Here is a 17,562-nt window from a genome sequence, read left to right as displayed (position 1 = left end):
TCCAGTACCGTCCAGATGCCAATAAAATACTTTGACAAGCCTGCTGCACTGGGATCCAGCTCACTTCACTCTGCCACTTGAACCTAGTCTAACTCACCCACCACAGATGCTCATCGGGACAGGTTTAGATCAATCTGAGATGGAGGCACCCTGCTGCAAACGGTAATGTATTTTCAGGTGTCCACTTCATAGCCTTAAAACTCAATTTCATCAAGAGTCATAAAGAAATCAGCTGCCAAAAGCTTTCCTCTGGCTACCGAACACAATGGTGCCTTGATAACCAAAAAAGCTATTCCTGAAGACATATTCTATCAGAGGTTCTCTTTGTTTCCTAAAAAGATTAATGCACTGGATTTCCTAATTGAAAAACCAATTAAATAGTACAGTTAATTAATTTTAAGTAGCATCTTTTCATGGCCAGTAACCTCTCCAGACAGTTGACACATACTTATAAAACACTGCAGTACATTTAATAAGTACATTTAAGCCATTAAGGCTAGTAGTCTTATCCGATTCCTCTAATGTTCATTAAGCATTCCAAGATGCTTGGGAGGGGTACCTCTGCCTGCGTACACCCTGACCTATGTAACCTCACAGGTTAGAAGTAAAACAATGGACATGGGCTATCAAGGTCTGAATAAATACTGTGTAGAAAGTGTGACATGACTGTCTCTCATCAGATTGTAACTGTGACTAAAACGTGCAATCTGTGAAGAGATGTTTTGCTGTCGGGAAGGGCAGGGATATTTATAAACAGTGTTTTCTGGGAAAAGAAGGACAGCGCAATATTTCCTGACTCTCTTAACTAATCCAAGATGTACTCTACAACCTCAAAGAAGCCACCCTATTAATTAGCCCTGGAACGCTCTTTTGAACGCAAAACCCCAAGCGTAGTCAGAAAAGGGATTGAGCTGCTCCCCCTGGTTGTTATGAGTGCGTGGGGCCTTAATTAAATGACTAACTACCACACAGTCTTGTCCTCATCCTGGGACACTTGCGCCACACTGACCACTTCCTGTGTGGCACGCTGGACTCGGATAAGACACTCAAAGCCTTGAGCACCAACCAGAAAACAGCATCTTCTGCAATAACATGCCCTACAGCAGCCATAGAAATTTTAATTCACAAATTCAGATGCAGAGACACATAGGGACAGACTGACACCCCACTCCCCCTACACTAGAGAAACATGCTTCCATTTCTTCTAAACCCAATGGGTCTGCAGCCCCTCTCCTTGGCCTACAATCACACACACACAGCAACGATGTCATCCACATGTCCTTTCACAGAAAGTCTGGGACATCCGGTAGGAGGAACACTTTGATTCTCTGCTACCAACCTCTGCCACATGCTGCACCCTTAAACAGGCTGTGCTGGCTGCAGGTTTTGGAAAGGAGAGAGCAAAAAAAGAACCAGAGTCACAAAGGACTCTAGAGATTTTTTTCCTGCTTGATATTTCGAAGTTGATAAAGGTTTAATCACTCACAAGACCAGATGCAAAGAGTATTTGTTGTTGTTATCCAGATTAAGAGCCTTAAGGGCTAAAATGCCTAGCCTTATATATTTTTGTGGGAGGAAACCCATGTGAACACGAGACAAGCATAATCCACACAGATAGTACCCCAGGAAATGAACCCAGGGCACTAGTGCTGCAAGGCAACAATACTAACCACTATGCCACCTTTCCACCCGCCTCATCTATTCTTATTTTCTATAATTTTGTGAGTAATATTCAATGAATTTATACATTCGTTTGACAATCAGTGTATTCTGCTTTTTTTTAACACTCTTCAGCAACATCACAGACTGTCTCAAGGATGAGAAGACGGACAAATTTCAGACATGAGATACAGTACATGTTTCTTTTCTCCTACAGATTTACCTTCAGGAAAGAAGTAAGTCAGGAAAGAGGACGGAGAGCCAAGATTGGCACAATTTGCATGGATGAACAGATAACTGCTGACATAAAGCACCAAACATATAAAACACTTAGGCTGATGAAAATATGCTAAAGTTGAATAAAGAGTTAATACATATAATAACATGCTCCATGCAACAGTTACATTGTTATTGGCAGGAAAGATCACGTTTTTAATGGATCCTATCTAGGGGGCACTCGTTATAGAGACCTTACGTAAATGATCAAGCAATTATTCTGACACCACAGTTTGGCAGTGAGCTTATGAGCTGCACAAAAGCAAAAACCCAACTCGTTTGGGGTAGGTACCTGCAGTTACTTCACAAGCGATTGCCTGACAACAGCAAAGAGTCAGAAGAAAGCAGCATGCTAACGATAAACGAGCACTTCTTCCTATTTTCCACCCAAAGATAAAAAATTCAGACCATACAGGGTTAAAAGGGGCAGTTTTGCACGTGGCAGGGGTGTGGAGGAGTGCTTAAACCCACAGATCCCAGTTCCTTCTCCATTTTCTGGGGCTGTGTCCTGAATGCCGGATCGCGAGGTGGGGGAAAGAGACGAGAGGGGATATCGAACACGACCGGGCGACAGAGCAGCATCTGAGCCGGGGGACGGAGGGGCCGAGGCCTGTGAAAGGCTCGAGGCCAGAGAAGGCCCAGGGCCCAGTCTCCTACAGCGTCCCAGGGCTCGCCCCTCTGAGAAGACTGGCCACTGGCATGTGAATGAATAAAACCACTGCTTGAGACAACACAGTAACCCCTTCACTCCTGCTTCCCACTGGAAGCAAACGCCCTCCTCTGTTCTCTCTTTTCAAAGCCAACGGCTCTGTTAATTGACATCGACAGTACACCTCTGGAGATGTGTTTATAAACTGAGGGAAACGGTCATCAGTTATATTAAGCAATGAATAACCGTATACTACTTGTGTATTCAAATGCTGCTCAGAACATGAATCACGACAAACGGAAAAGGATTTTTAACAAGGGCTCCAGCCTTTCAAGTCATCTCATTTCTAGCTCAACAAAACCCGCAGAAAATGAAACAAACTGGTTTTAAAACGGGCTGGAACTCCTTTTATGAAAATGATGCTTTCTCTGCGATGGGCTGGCGTCTTGTCCTGGGTGTACTTGAACTGGCGCCAGCTGTTTGCCGAGTTAAGCTCCAGCTTCCCCCTGACCCCCTACTGGATAAAGCCGTTTAGAAAATGGAAGGACAGATGGACATCATGCTTTCCTACAGTATTTTAAACACCTATAACCTGCCCGGGAGCTGAACGGGCTAGTCCGTACAGCCGCCGTTTTCCTACGGGTGGTACAATCTGTGCAAGTTCAAACATCAAAAAACAATCGGAGTGCGTGAAAAAAGAAAATGACATCAACACAGAGAAAGATCTAAAAAAAAATATTCAGCAGTTTCTACTTTCAACCACAGATGAACGTGTTGACTTCAAAGGTGGCAATTAGACGCAAGAATATGAGGTCATAGAGATTTGTTATGAACAGAAAGTTTTCCAAGTCTGTTCACTGCACTTCCAAAGATGTTTCGCTATGCACCAAGCCAGTATCGGGCTTGTACTATCCCACAGAAATGGCTCAAAGAGCTCGATGAGTGACAGACCGCTATCTGATTCCGTCTGAATTGAGTTTTCACAGATTCTTGCAGCTAAATTATTTAACGGGTTTGGATGGAATGTTTAAACACGCAGAGAGAGAGAGAGAGGAACGGGCCCGTGTGTCCTGCCTTAGTCTGCTGCACCTGCAAGGAGAGTTGAAAGTTTGACTGGAGAGGTGTTTAAGAGCAACAGCCGCCGGCCGGCCTGTGTGGTTTTGTGGTTTTCCAGGGTGGGTTCGGAGCTACAGCCACGTCGTCCCTGTTCTGTCATTTCGGCAGGAAAGCGTACCGCGCGCCGCGGGACCAGCGGAGAGGAGAAGGAGAGGAGTAGGGGAGGATCCGCAGGGGGTGTGAAGGCAGAGAGAAGGGGAACAGGAGGGTGGACAGGACCTGCGCTTCAGACAGGCAGACAGGGACATCTGGCCAGGGATTAAACCAGCATGTTTGAAGGGGGATTAAGAGCCCCAGCCTGAGAATCCAAGGAATTAAAGGCAGCCTAGTATCCTCTCCCAGATTACAGGCTTTCCTGCACTTCTGTACAGGCCAGTTGTAGATTAGCAGAAGATTACGTTCCCAGCAGCGCAGCCCTGAGGGCAGGAAAGAGGCGCCGGGACCGTCTGTCGGCAGTCACGGGCCGGGGACGAGCGGGAGATCGCAGGGCGTTCCAGCTCCCCCCTTTAATGACAGCGTTCTCCGGAGAGACCCCCCCCCCACACACACACACACCTGCCTTCTTGAAAACAGGCATCCAAGGACATTGCCATGCAGAAACTGCAATGCTGTTGCCAATAATTAAATATTGCAAGAGCTGGTCTCAGCAGGCACGGTTAAGGCGGCGCTGCTGATGAGAGTGCGGCCGATCACTGCATGAGATGGCTAATCTGAACTGCCCGGCTCCAGGGACCCGCAGGGCTGTCTCTCCAGCTCCTCTGGTCCCGTGGTGAGGATATACAACTCATTTTAAAAAGGCAAGAGCGTGGGCATCCCATGCCCCCATCGCAGCGGAGAGGGAGCTCCTGCTGGGCTCCTGTGATCTGCTCCTGCCTGTGCCGGCGGCACGGCTCACCGGAGCTGCCCGCAGCGGCGAGGCCTGGGGTTCCTCTGGCGCAGGTGTGCCAACACCCTGGCACAGCCGCTCAGCCTGCGACCCCCCTGGCAGCGGCTCATCCCCTGCTGGTGCCGCACAAGTCCCCCATCACGAAAAGCAGACGGCTTTCAGCGAATCAACAGTCTTGGGGGTCTTTTCAAGTGTGGACTGAGGCTGTACACCCTGACAGCTGTTCTGTTAAAGTACTCTGGGAACATCCCCAAGAAAGAGGCGAACATTATCCCCCCCCCCACTTGAAAAACAATTAAAAACAGCTGAATCGAAGACGCTTATTCCTACATTTTTAGTTTCTCCAGCACATCTGAATATACCAAACTGTCGACTAAATGTGGATCTGCTGCCTTCAGCTCCGAACTGCAGTCTGTGTGTCAATGTCAGGCCCACTGTAGCCTCCCTGCCTGCCTCACACCCAGGTTCAATCAGGGGCCCATCTGACAGGCGCTGACTTCTTCACCAAGCCCCGATGGCCACTCTCCACTGGGAAGGAGGAAAAAAAAACACCAAAAAGCGCTGGACTGGGAACTCTGCAATGTGCAGCTGAGGCCAAGTTTCGACCAGATCTGCCTGGAAAAAAAAAAATCATCTGCCTGCTGTCTCCTCGGAGAAGTGACCAAAATGTTTGGCCAGACGGAGATAAAGCACTGAGATTTCTGCACATCAGCTGTCATTAGTTATTATTCTCATCACCCTTGACAATCAAGGGCAGATGACTAGTTAAGACGCTGGAATGTGATTAAGATCAATGAAGCGGTCACGACAATGTGGAGATTTTCCCTTCTGCTCTTCCTCTTCTCCCCGCAGAGCTCATCAACACAAGATTGTGCCGGTGTGCTGTATTGCAGAGCGAACAGTGCCTCTCTAACGCATCCCCACAATTCCCCATCTGAGGAGCTGAGTAACCGTTTCACAAAGCGCAGATTTGGATGAAGTCTGGGTCTCATACTACTGGACATGAGTAATACCAGTCTGCCCTCGCCAGCGCTCACACAGCAGCTCAAGCAGGCCTGGAGATCAGTTGTCCGATGCTGCTTCCTCATGCCCGAGCCTAATTTCCAAGCCAGACTTTCCAAGCTACCAAACTCAAACCAACCCAGGCTTAGAGCTAGGTACAGTACATGAATCACTTTTAACTACCTAAGTGGGCTGCACCGTTTTAAAACACAAACACCAGCTAAAATGGTTCCAAAATATTAAAAACCAACACGTGAACTGTCGTATTGTCTAGGTTTTGCGATTTGTATTGTTATTGGGAGAAGAAAAGAGATGAGCGTCACATTTTCTGAATAATTTGACTGACGTTTTTGTCTAAGCGTACTTAGATTTGTACCCATATATACAGATGGGGTATTTAAGTGAAGCCCCTTGGGTTAAGGACTGGCGCAGGGTTAGCACTGCGGCCTCACTGCACAGGCGCCCGCTGGGTTCACTGCCAGTCCTGGGGTGCTGTCTGTGTGTCCTCCCCATGTCCACAGGGGTTTAGAGATAGGGCTGCTCCAGTTTTCTCCCATAGTGCGTAGGCGTACTGGTAAGTTCACTGGCTTCTGGGAAAACTAGCCCTGTTGTGTGTGTGTGCATGTCGGTGTCTCCCTGCGATGCTCTGGTGTCCTGTCCAGAGCGTAGCCTGCCTCGTGCCCGGTGCTGACCAGGATATTCTAAGGCTACCCAGTGACCCTGAACTGGATAAAGTGGCCAGGAGGTGGATGGATTTAAACCGAGTTAAGGACCTTGCTCATGACTAGGGCAGCAGCAGCAGCACTCCACTCAGGACTCAAACCCACAGCCATCCGCTCCAGATGGCTGTGGATTGGCGTGGTGAATGTGTCCTGACCGCAGCTCTCCGTTTGGCAGCTGTCCTCTCGGCCTCTCACCCCTGCCATGACAACACTTCCACATCCTCAGCGCAGCCTCAGTGCTGCACAAGGCCCAGCCGCAGTGTTTCCAGCGTGTTTGAGCGGGCTCCCTTGTGTGCCCCGTGTTTTGTTCCAGGCAACATCTCATTGGTTTTTCATTTTAACTCGCTTGTAGTTCCCAGGCAGTGGCAGGAGAAGTTATATGAAGCCCATTTTGGTTTAAAAACCTTCAAATCCCGAGTTTAAGGCAAAAAAAAAACAGCGCTGGACAGAGCTTTCCACAGGTGACTCCACAATGATAGGATACAGCTCCTCACCCACCCCACTGGTGTCTCTGATGATCATTCCACAGTGCAGGTCACTGATCGTCTCTCACCACCCAGTCACACCCCTGGCCAGCCTAACCTGTTCACAGCAAATATCTGGTTTAACCACAGTGGGCAATGCTCTGTAAAACTCAACTGTCTTTTTTTTTCCTCAGTCAGCAAATCACAGAAATAGCTGCTAAAGGAAAGAAAACAAGAGTGAGAGAGAGAGAGGAAAACCAAATTTCCTCTTGGAGAGCAGCTCTGCTCCACAAGCTTTTTTCAGGCTGAGACCAAGCCCGGCGTTCAAACCCGAACAAGCTTTATTAAGGAGACTTTAATGAACACGACAAAGCCCTTGCTTTGCTTGCCGGAACAACTCAAGGCTCAGATCTGGGGAGCTTTCCTGAAAAGATCCAAATCAAAGGAAAATCTTAAAACGTTCCTCCGCTGGATTCAAAACCGGCCTTTCTCAAGTCTCATTAGAGCTCTTAACCAAACCACAACACAGGCAGGATGTAAAAGCCTCCCGGGTGCCAGGAACACAGATACCAATTTAACCTGCTCCAGCGCAGTGACTTCCCGAACCAGAATAAGCTTAATTAGCTGATTGCTGGGCAGCTCACGCAGGTCAGCGGATTAGCTATGGCTAATGAACGGTTTGGGTTCCTGCCACCAAATGCTGCCTGACCACTTTTACAGGGTGCTATGTAAATCTGCCCCGCAGATCTTCCTTCCCAGTTACTAAATCTATCGCATCCCTTCCAGCCCCAGAACTGGACCAGCCCTAATGGGGGGTAACCCCCCCCCGCACTCCCCGGTACGTCTGAACCCCCAAGACAGGAGTCCAGTCCAGTCTCTAACCCTGCCGGCCGCGCGTCGACAGCTTCACGCAAGGCCACCGAGAGCCAACAGGCTGAAAAACACCGGCGGTGCCCGGTAACAGAATTGACAATGTGGCGCCTCATGTACACGTCTGAAAAGGGAAGCGCCGGTGCCTTTTTCTCTGAAGTAAAATTTTCCACAAGTAGAGTTTTCCGACTCTGCTGCTGCCACCACCGCATTCTGACGGTAAACCAGCAGGGTGGGCGACCGGCCACATTTTTAGGTTTTACCTTGGATTGCCTGGCTGGTGGCAGCCATTACCGAGCCCCGCTGACAGGATTCATGGAGGCTCTCGTTTGTATCGTGTTCAGGTGTCGTTGGGTTCAGCCCAACCTGAGGAACACTCTACAGTATGCCCGGGTTTGGTCGGGTGAGGAAGGTAGCCCAACAGCTAGTCTTTCACATCTCCTTTGCCAGTAACCCGCCCTGTTGAAGTTCGTCCCGGGCGCTCCAAAACCAAACCACCCCGGCCTTCACCCATCCCCATCTCCCGGATCGGACCACAGGGCCACCCACTGCGTTACCTGTTTCCGTTTAATAATCTCGCTGCTTTCATTTTAAAACCATTTTAGTTTTAAAGACGACGACCTCCACAAGAACGGCGCCAGCGCCCGCAGCGTGTGGCGACGCGAACGGTACTTACTCATCCGCAGGCGGAGACCGAGCCAGCTCCTCGGCGGCGACCCGTATCTCTGCAGGACCGAGCTCATCACCGTCCACTTGTTCGGAACCATCTAGGCACGGGGCTGTCGGCGGTCCCTCGGCTCAGACAGCACCCACGGGTGCAGCTCCCGGTTACTTTGTACTCTCTGCGGCAGCCCAGCAGTCAGCAGCAGCTTTCAAAAGTCGGTGACATCGCTGCTCACCGACTCACCCGAAAAATAAAAACTTAAGTTCGACACAACCAGCGGCTCTCATCCCTTAGCCGGTCCCGTTTTATTGATATTCATATTTTCCTTTCCTTTTAAAAAAAAAAGTTTCGTTTCCTGGTTATACTTTTAAGTCTTTTATTTTATTTTTTTCTTGCCGTTCTTGTAGGGTTTCGCTCATGGTGATGAGCGTCGTCTGTTTCTGCGTCCGTGTGCCCAGGCTGCCGACAAACACGGGGTTATCCTTTGGAAACTTGCCGACGCGTCATCTCTGCCTTAGCTATGTGGGGTTCAAAATCAAAGGCAAATATACAGGGATCCCAAAAGGCCAAAAATTAACCTGTCGTCGTCTGACATAGTTTCTCTCAGTTTTCAACAACTCCTTCTTCAACAATCCTGCTCTTCGTTTATCGCTCGGTTATGGAGCGGGGCTCCCGGCGTGTTAGCGCAATTGCGAGGTAAATACGGAGCTGTAAATAACAAAAATACCTTCGTCAGCAGCTAAGGTTTCCTCCACCGAGCTGTCCGCGGGCAGCGCTGGGATAACCTGTTGATAAGTATCGTTCCCCCCTCCTGCGACTTCCACATACAAGCAAACCTTCATTTTAACGCATCCTCTTTAAATATTCCGTCTTCTGCCGAGACAGGCGCGATCACGGGCACGCAGAAATAACGGGGGGGTAGCAATACTTAAACCAGCAAAGTTTTCGTTTCCCGGATACCCTTGTCTCCCCAAATCAAGCTTCCGCCTCCAATGTCCCGTCTCTCTGCGCGGGGCTCCTGTAACAGATTATCCACGCCGAGCCGAGCAGCGCAGTCTAGCCGAAACCCCGTCTCCCCCACCACCCCCCCTCTCTCTCGCTCGCTCGCTCGCTCGCTCCATCCAGCACGGCAAAAGCGTTTTCCATTCATTCACAGGTTTTTTTTTTTTCCCCTTCCTCTCCAGCTCCTAAGCGCCTCTCTCGGCTAGGGGCGCTACACCGCCGCACGCCGCCGCCGCTCCAAGCCCGTGGAGAGCGCAGGCGTGCCCGCGCACACGGAGACGGGACCTGCAGTCAACAGGGATCACGCCCCATCAAAAGCTGACACTGTGGCCACACGGAAGGCGAATATGATCAAGCGGAGTTTAGCCCACTCGCGACACAGGATCACTCAGAGGAAGACCTGGTATCCGGGTTCACCAGACCATAGGACAGGCCACCCAGACCCATCCAGATTCACCGATTGCTGGCAGCTCATTTTCCTCGGATGATTTTATCCACGCCCTTCTTGAAGTTCTTTAGGGAATCAGTTTTAACAGCATGGCTTGGCTATTTGTTCCATTCCCCCACAACCCTTTGTGTGAAAATATATACACTGCTGGGATAGCCAAGATGTTTTCAGTGGCAGAGGGCATTAGACAGCAAAGTAAAATGTTTATATCAGCATCTATTGCTTTGATTAGTTTGTGGGGGGGGGGCTTTCAGATGGTCACCACATAGTCTGGTCACTCTGAGCCAAAAGGGAAACAAGAAAGGAGAAAGAAGGAAGAGAAAGCAAAAAAAAATCCGCGTTCAGCAATCAAAACTTGCACAGCTGCTCAAACAAGTCGGATTTCCTCTTTACAGCACATGCTTTTTGATGTTTGGGAGCAGCCGGCCTGCAGTGTATGTAATGTACAGACAGAGCGTGCCGCTGGGCCTCTGTGTGTTCTTCACCTCGCGGGGGACTGGCCAGAGCGTTCCGTCGAGAGAGCCCCGCGCCTCACCTGAAGCCCGCGCGCCGAAGGTCTGGTCAACGCACTCGGACGAGCCGCCGGCTTCCGACTCGCAGGCTCGCACACCCCGAGGGGCTCTTCCCAAGAAAAACAAGAACAGGAGGGATTTCTTCATATTCTCAAGGATTCTCTGACAGCCTTGGCCGAGAGGCCGGGTGAGATTCTGGAGGCAGCTGAACAAGGGAGACGGACCTTCCCGCTGTTTTCAGCAGGAATTCTAAAACGATTCTGTTTGTTATTGTTCACATTGTCTTTTTGACGGTTGACTTCTTCCATCTTTAGACTCGGGGGGGTGGGGGGGGTCCTGTTGAAATCAGCATCCAGGAGATGTGATCGTCTGCTGCACACTTTCTCTTCCAGACCGGGATTTTGATCCTTGCGCTGGAAGCTTTCAAAACCAGGCAATGCAGGCAGCTAGCTGTGTGAGAAGAGTCTGTAGCCCCAGAGGCACAGCTGAGTCCAGATCTGCATAGCTAAAAAAGAAAAGCAAGTTTCAATCTATGCATCCGTTTTCTAACCACTTCTAATTCAGGATCAGAGGGGAGCTGGCACCTATCCCAGCCAGCAATGGGTGCCAGTCCATCACAGGGCACACACACAGAGATACGCACAGCTTTCAGCTTGATCATCGAGGACTTGAGCAGTGTGGCGTGAGCAAACAGGCAGTTAGCTGACAGCTGAAAACGCCGATAGTGGCCAGTAACAGAATTTACAACGTGGGTCTAATATACAGTACATCTGAAAAGGAGCATCAGTTCACCACAAAGCAGTAGATTTTCACATGTAGAATTTTCTGACTCTGCTATGGCACAGCCCATTCTTACAGTAAACCAGCAAGCTGGGCGACTGGCCACATGTTTAGGTTTTACCTTGGAGAGCCCCGCTGACCGGATTCATAGAAGTTCTCATTTGTATCGTGTTCAGGTGTCGTTGGGTTCAGCCCAACCTGAGAAACACTCTACAGTGTATTACCATTACTGAGCCCACTCTCTCCAGGGGCACCTGGCTCAGAAGCCAGTTATCCAGAGTAAGTTTTAATGTTGAATGAAATCAATTGTTTCAGGACATCTTAGACAAAAGTCCTTCTCGAGACGTTCACAAAAAACTGAACCACAGTGCACTCTACCTTTTAATCTACTCGAGCGCTGCAACTCGGCCTACGCCGATTAAAAAAAATCCCATTCGGCTTGCTTATTTCCTGGTCCACTTCCTTTGAGTCTGTTCCCATGGCCTGTCTGTAGACTGGCGAACACTCTGTCCCCGCAGAGCAGAGAGCTGTTCCCTCACAGTGCAGCTGCTGTTACAGCTGGGATGCTGCTAATCTCTCAGACACAGGGGTTTCCAAGAAGGACTGATCCCCTATGTGATCGTATTCAGAGCTCTCTACCCATTTGAGTTGGGTGCCCTTGGAGCAGTAAATATTAGATTTGTTCAGTCCCTGGATTCTCCAGATACAAATTCCTGTGCCTTGTGATTTTGAGGGTGAAGAATGATGTTTATTAGAATAACGCAAAGACACCTGAAGATCTGTAAAATTAAATATACCTGTCCTCAGAGGGCACTGCAGCAGAACTTTAGTAGAATTCCTCAAGCCCTGGGGCATGTTCTTGAGTTTTTGGACAGTGCGCATGTTGAAAACATCTTTTTTATGTGAAATTAAACACACCCCATATTTTTCTATTTGAAGAGTTCCAAGAAAATAACGGGATATTGTCAATAGCAGTTGCATACAAAATCAAGATAATATGGTTTTCACTACAGGTGAGCACCCAAGTCTATTGTAGGAAAAATGATATGAGGCAAGATATGCCGCACTCAGAACATTTTGTTAGATTTTTAGATTTTAAATGGAACCTAAGAAAAGTTAGAAGTCAGCCTACCGTTTCTTGACAGAAGCCAGGGTATCGGCTTCAACTTCATTTGTGGGCAGCTTGTTCCACACTCCCACCACTCTTTGTGTAAAGACGTGCCTCCTGTTCTCGGTTTTAAAGGCACTTCCACGCCGTTTCCACTTGTGGCTGCCGGTTCATGCTTGAATTTCATGTTCTGAAGAAGTCCTTCGGGTTGGAGGAGATCTCAAGTAGCAGCGTAGTCCGTCTGTTCAGAGGCTGACCCAGGGTCATGAAAGGAGAGGAAGACCAAGGGGCCCAGAGAGACCAGCCCTTGCGAAGAAACCAGCAACGTAGAAACGTGTTGCTGTTCTCATTTTAAACTTCCAGGTCTGGCGGGCCACCTTTTCATGGCTTGTTGGTTTTGGCTGATGCTACCCGACCACAGCCCCCATCTGAACACTCGTGCTCTGACAAATGTTATCTTTCCGAAAAGCCCGCGCGAGTTTCCCTCGGACCCTGGGCACTCCAGCCCGATGAATAAGCCCACTGTCTGGTGTGACGGAGGAGCTGTGCTGGCCTACTGCCATCTTCTGCGCCTTCCCTCTCCCTCTCTCCCCGGGCAGCTGGTCTCCACATTTTCCTCCCAACCTCACGGAGGTCCTGCAGAAGCGAGGCTCTCGACAGACCTAGGCCTGTTCACTAGTGTGGCTTACAGTCACCTTCCCCCCACCACCACTTAAAAAGGGCGGGGGGGATTCAGGGGGGAAAGACATGCTGTCCCATTCAGCCTAACTCGTCACCCCTGCGAGGCCCCAGACGCAGGGCTGTGCAGGTGACTTCCAGGGACGTCCAGTCCTGATTCTTCAATACCCACAAGCCATGCGGTTGGCGAACACATTTGGCCATGCCCCTCGGACCACACCCACACCCTCTACCTCACTGTAATCTGATTTATTGCACATCTGCAGTCATTGTTTACAGGTCTGCATTGTTTACATTCGAACTATTGGCTTGTTTACTTGTACGTTGTCTCCTGTTTGTTTGTATATTTTCTTGATGCACTGTCTGCACTTTGTGTTCTACAATTCAGTAAGAATTCCCCTGTACCAGAACATGTACCGGCTACACATGGCAATAAAGTTCAAGTCCTGGTCCCGGAGGGCCGGCGTGGCCCCAGAGTCCCTCATTCCAGGGTAAACCTGCCCGTTACTGACTGCACTGCTTCTCCGAGCTCTTCAGGGGCAGCTGCCTTGAAGAAACCCAGCCCCCCTGCAGAGGGACCAGCCCTCCAGGACGGGGATTACAAACTGCATCGCAGCCCAGGATGCTGTGAAAGCAGAAGTACCGTCTCCATGCTGTTTCCGTTTGAGCGAGACGCCTGGCCAAGCCGGACTGGTTTCAGTCCCTGGGCTGGAATCACTAGGGTCAGAGAGAAACTCGCTCAAGCATAAAAACTGCAGAGAGTTGGCATGTTCTTCCTGCGTTTGTGTGGGATTCCTCCAGATGCTCCACAGACTGTGTTCCTCCCACAGTCCAATGACATGCTGGTAGGTTAATTGACTTTTAGGAAAATCGGCTCTAGGTGTGAGTGTGTGTGTGTGTGCCCTGCAGTGGACTGGCATACCGTCCGGGGATGTGCCCTGGCTAGTTCCCATTGCTTGCTGGCATAGGTTCTGGCTCCTCCATGACCCTGAATTGGATAAAGTGGTAAAAAAAGAACAGCATAAAAAGACTTGCTCTCAAAAGGCCATGTGGCCTGTCTTGCTTGTTTGGCTGGTATAACCTTTCAAACTATTTAATTTAAGGAAATGAAAAGGGTTGCCTTCCCCCTAATCATTTAGAAATGGAGCTCTCTTTGGATAGGCACAGGTTGCTAAAAAACATCAGGCTTTCCCAATATCCCAGTGTCCAGATATTTCTCCTGCTGAAGGCAAAACAATGCACCTGGATGATGCGACGGCAGCCATAGTGCACCAGAACGCTCCCCACACACCAGCTCTCAGTGGGGAGGAGAGCAGAGTGAGGAAGCATTAGGTTCATACATGAGGATTATTAGAAGGCCGTGACTGGTAAAGGCCAAGGGGACATCGGTTAACACCCCTACCTGCTCATATTGTATACCTGCACTATGTTCACTTATTCCTCTGATCCTTGGCTCTTTCTTCAGCTAACCTTCGCTGTGCCCTGCTGAAGAACACTGTGCATTGGGAGGCAACTGCAGGCAGCAGATCTGGACAGGAGCTTGATCATTGAGGTCTTCGGCTCACCAAGCCCGGGCTCCACGGGCGATTTAATTTTAGCACACCCCTGCAAGGAGCGGAAGAAAACAGCAACAAGAGAACAACGAGGTAAGGCAGCCCTGTGGGAGAGGCATTGCTATTTTAGTAGCTACTTCAGCTGCTGGGCAACTGCAATCGCCTCATGGATAAAACAGGCCGGCTCGCTCAGGTACCAGCTGAAACACAAACTGCAGCGGGCTATCTGGTCCTGAAATAGCTACCGATCGTTACAATTTATGAAGGTAATAACTCCTCCAAGTACACACAGTGAAGATGTGGGTTGCAATGTAAACCACTGGTGAGGGCAGGTGATCGCTGGCCTAGACTGCTGTGCCGCTTGTCTGCTATTAAAAAAAGCTTAAAATAACTTCTGACAAGATTAGAACATTAGAAAGATAACAAACGAGGGGAGGCGATTTGGCCTTCTAATTTGCTCGGCTGCTAGTCCCCGAGATCTGTGGATCTCGTCCAGCCGATACGTGAAAGAAGCCAGGACCGTGTGTTCCAGACCCCCACCACCCTTTGTGTAATGCAGAACGTTCTGTCCTAAGTTTTAGACCTCTGGTTTGTATTTCACTGACAATTTTGAACGTGTTCTGAGCTGACTGTGTCAATTCCTTTCAGGATTCTGAATAATTGACCGAGGTCCTCTCAGAATCTATTCAAGACTAAAAGGGTTCAGTCCTTTTCGCCACACAGTGCAGCGCACTCCTTTCAGATGGGGAACGGATCTGGAATTATCCCAGAACATCAGTAGCTTGTATATAACATGACTTTCCCCCATGCCATGCCAAACTTGTACAATGAAGTCACAGCATTGTCTACAGCTTCGCTCTCTCATTAAGGGAAACAATGAACAATGAACACGAACCATTTTTGCGGTAATTGTATTCCTGGGATTAGTGCACCCTTGCAGTATGCTTATGGAACTTCCTTAATTTGCATCCTATGTTATTTGTGCTCTAAAATACAACAAAAACACTATGCTTGAGTTTTTGGTTTCTCTACATCCAAGCAACAGGTCTAAGCAACTGAGAACAAAATAATAAGATCAAAACTCAGATTAGACAGAGTATAACTGCAGCGGTAACTGCTCAGCACTTTCTTCTAGGAACTGCTTAGATCTTAGACCATGGCATTATCTTACAAGAAAGGTTAAACAAGAGGGCTCAATTATTATCTGTAAATTGTATCAAAACACATTGTGGCCATGAAGTGTTAGGACAGATTGTGTAAATTGCACAGTAAAAACATGTTCAAATCTGTGTCCTCTGCTTTAGGGATTTAGATTTAACATACAGGAATCCACTCAGATCCGCTTCCTTGACTTAAAAATTTTAAACTAGACATCCATAATCAAAAGGTGACCTCTATAGTATCTGTATAGCTATTTTAATAGGACAAAAGTCAGATAAATTCTAATGCAGCCCCACCCAGTTTACAGTACATGCACAGGTTTAGGAAGGAAATTTTACATGTAAAATAGTTAATATGGGGAATTAGGAGCAAGGAGATGATGACAACAAAGGGGGCAATTTTATAATCTTTTTCAGTCCTGTTGTTAAGTAAAGATTTTGGTTCTGAGCGTGTGAATTCAAGAGTGCAAACTAAGAGTTTACCTTCAGCAACCCCCCACCTCGGAGATTAAATGACGGCACTTGAAAGCAACCCAAAGTGAAATCCCCAGGAGCTATAAATCAAGTCAGATTTTCCAGGCCACAGAGAGTTCGGTTTATTTGGAAAACTTTGCCCCGGCAGGCCAGAAGTAGTAATGGATTAATAGGCCCCATTTTCTGAAAGCAAACAACCACCTCTGGCCCGATCCCTTGCCAACTTTTCAAAACACACTTCCACGAAGGAATGCTCTCCAGCTCCCTGCCACCTCGCGGATATGTGTCATGTCGGAGTCGATACAGACAAGCCCCTCTCGCTCCTGCGACTTCAGGGATCGAGTGAAACGTGAAGTGTTGATTTCATACAAGACAGTGGAACCTGCATTTTTCATTTTTGACACGCCTTCCAGCAAGGTTTTGGACTCAAGTGCACTATGTCACCTGGCAGAGTTATCCCAGTAAGCGACACCATCCAATCCACGAACAGATCCGTTTTTACATCTCCGGGCGTGTTAAGCGAACCACCCTTTGCAACAGGGCGTTTTTTGTTTTTGCGAGAACAGGGAAGTGGAGATGATTCGGGCTCAGGTTCTGAAGGGGGAGTGGGGGGGGTTAACAATGTGCACGCCTGCCGAGGGCCAGAAGAAGGAAGTTACCAGGAGGAACCAGTGGATCACCGGTCTTCCGGCTTCCTTACGATTTGCATGCCTGTGTTCCCGTCAGGGAAGCCCCCTCCAAGGGCCGTGCAGCCGCTGCTGAACCCGAGACCGGAGAATCGGTTCCACGCTCCAGGACGCTCGGGCTCAAATTGCTGCCGGTAGAGCAGATGGCAGGCCTGTGCTCCTGCAGGGTGCTCCCCTCCTATAATTGAACAGCTTTATAGGGCAGTGCGCTCAGCTTACAATTAGCTGCAGTAAGTGGCATTTATCATGGTTGTTTTCTTATACCAAAGCAATTGAAGGTGGAGGTGGAGGGGGCTGGCTATGCTATTTTAAACAGTATGTAATTACTCTTGCGCGCAGAACTGCACTTAGAACAGTCTGCTACGGAAGCATCCTTTTGTATGAGTACGCGCTGTCGCAGTACCAGGGCTGAGAGGCACCAGAGTGAGTGGGGGTGGGTCAGGGGACTCAACTCCCTTCTTCACTGACACCAGATAGGAAGCAAATCTCTTCCCCTCGCAGTGCCACGCACAACCCCCGTGGGCCACCCTCGCACTAGCAGTCGTTTACTGCTCAATAACAAAAAGCAAGCCGGACGGCCATTACACGAAGTGGCCGCTAGAGGGAGACTATAAAACTCAAAGCACGCACTGCTCTTGCCTTCCCCCTAGTGGTAAACACTGACCAATGCACCCCCATTGTGCTCTCTTTACTTGTGCAGTTTTACACACATAATAATAATAATTGCTTACACTTATATAGCGCTTTTCTGGACACTCCACTCAAAGCGCTTTACAGATAATGGGGATCCCCTCCACCACCACCAATGTGCAGCCCCACCTGGATGATGCGACGGCAGCCATAGTGCGCCAGA

The 17,562-nt window shown here is 49.0% G+C and overlaps 1 protein-coding gene across 1 annotated transcript in view; it reads right to left on the bottom strand.

The window, feature by feature from the left end:
- LOC148642002 (pleckstrin homology domain-containing family G member 5-like) overlaps positions 1-9,403 on the bottom strand; it is a 102,257-nt gene extending 92,854 nt beyond the window's left edge. The window contains exon 1 of the mRNA XM_088617255.1: positions 8,321-9,403. Coding sequence (XP_088473381.1) covers positions 8,321-8,411 — 91 coding nt within the window. The 5' untranslated portion in view covers positions 8,412-9,403. The remainder of the gene's footprint in view (positions 1-8,320) is intronic.
- Positions 9,404-17,562: the final 8,159 nt, after the last annotated feature.

Source organism: Lepisosteus platostomus, chromosome 23 (assembly GCF_059453375.1).
Source record: "Lepisosteus platostomus isolate fLepPlt1 chromosome 23, fLepPlt1.hap1, whole genome shotgun sequence".
Taxonomy (NCBI): Eukaryota; Metazoa; Chordata; class Actinopteri; order Semionotiformes; family Lepisosteidae; genus Lepisosteus; species Lepisosteus platostomus.
The sequence above is the reverse complement of the archived record's forward strand: the minus strand, read 5'-3'. Positions and strand labels throughout refer to the sequence as shown.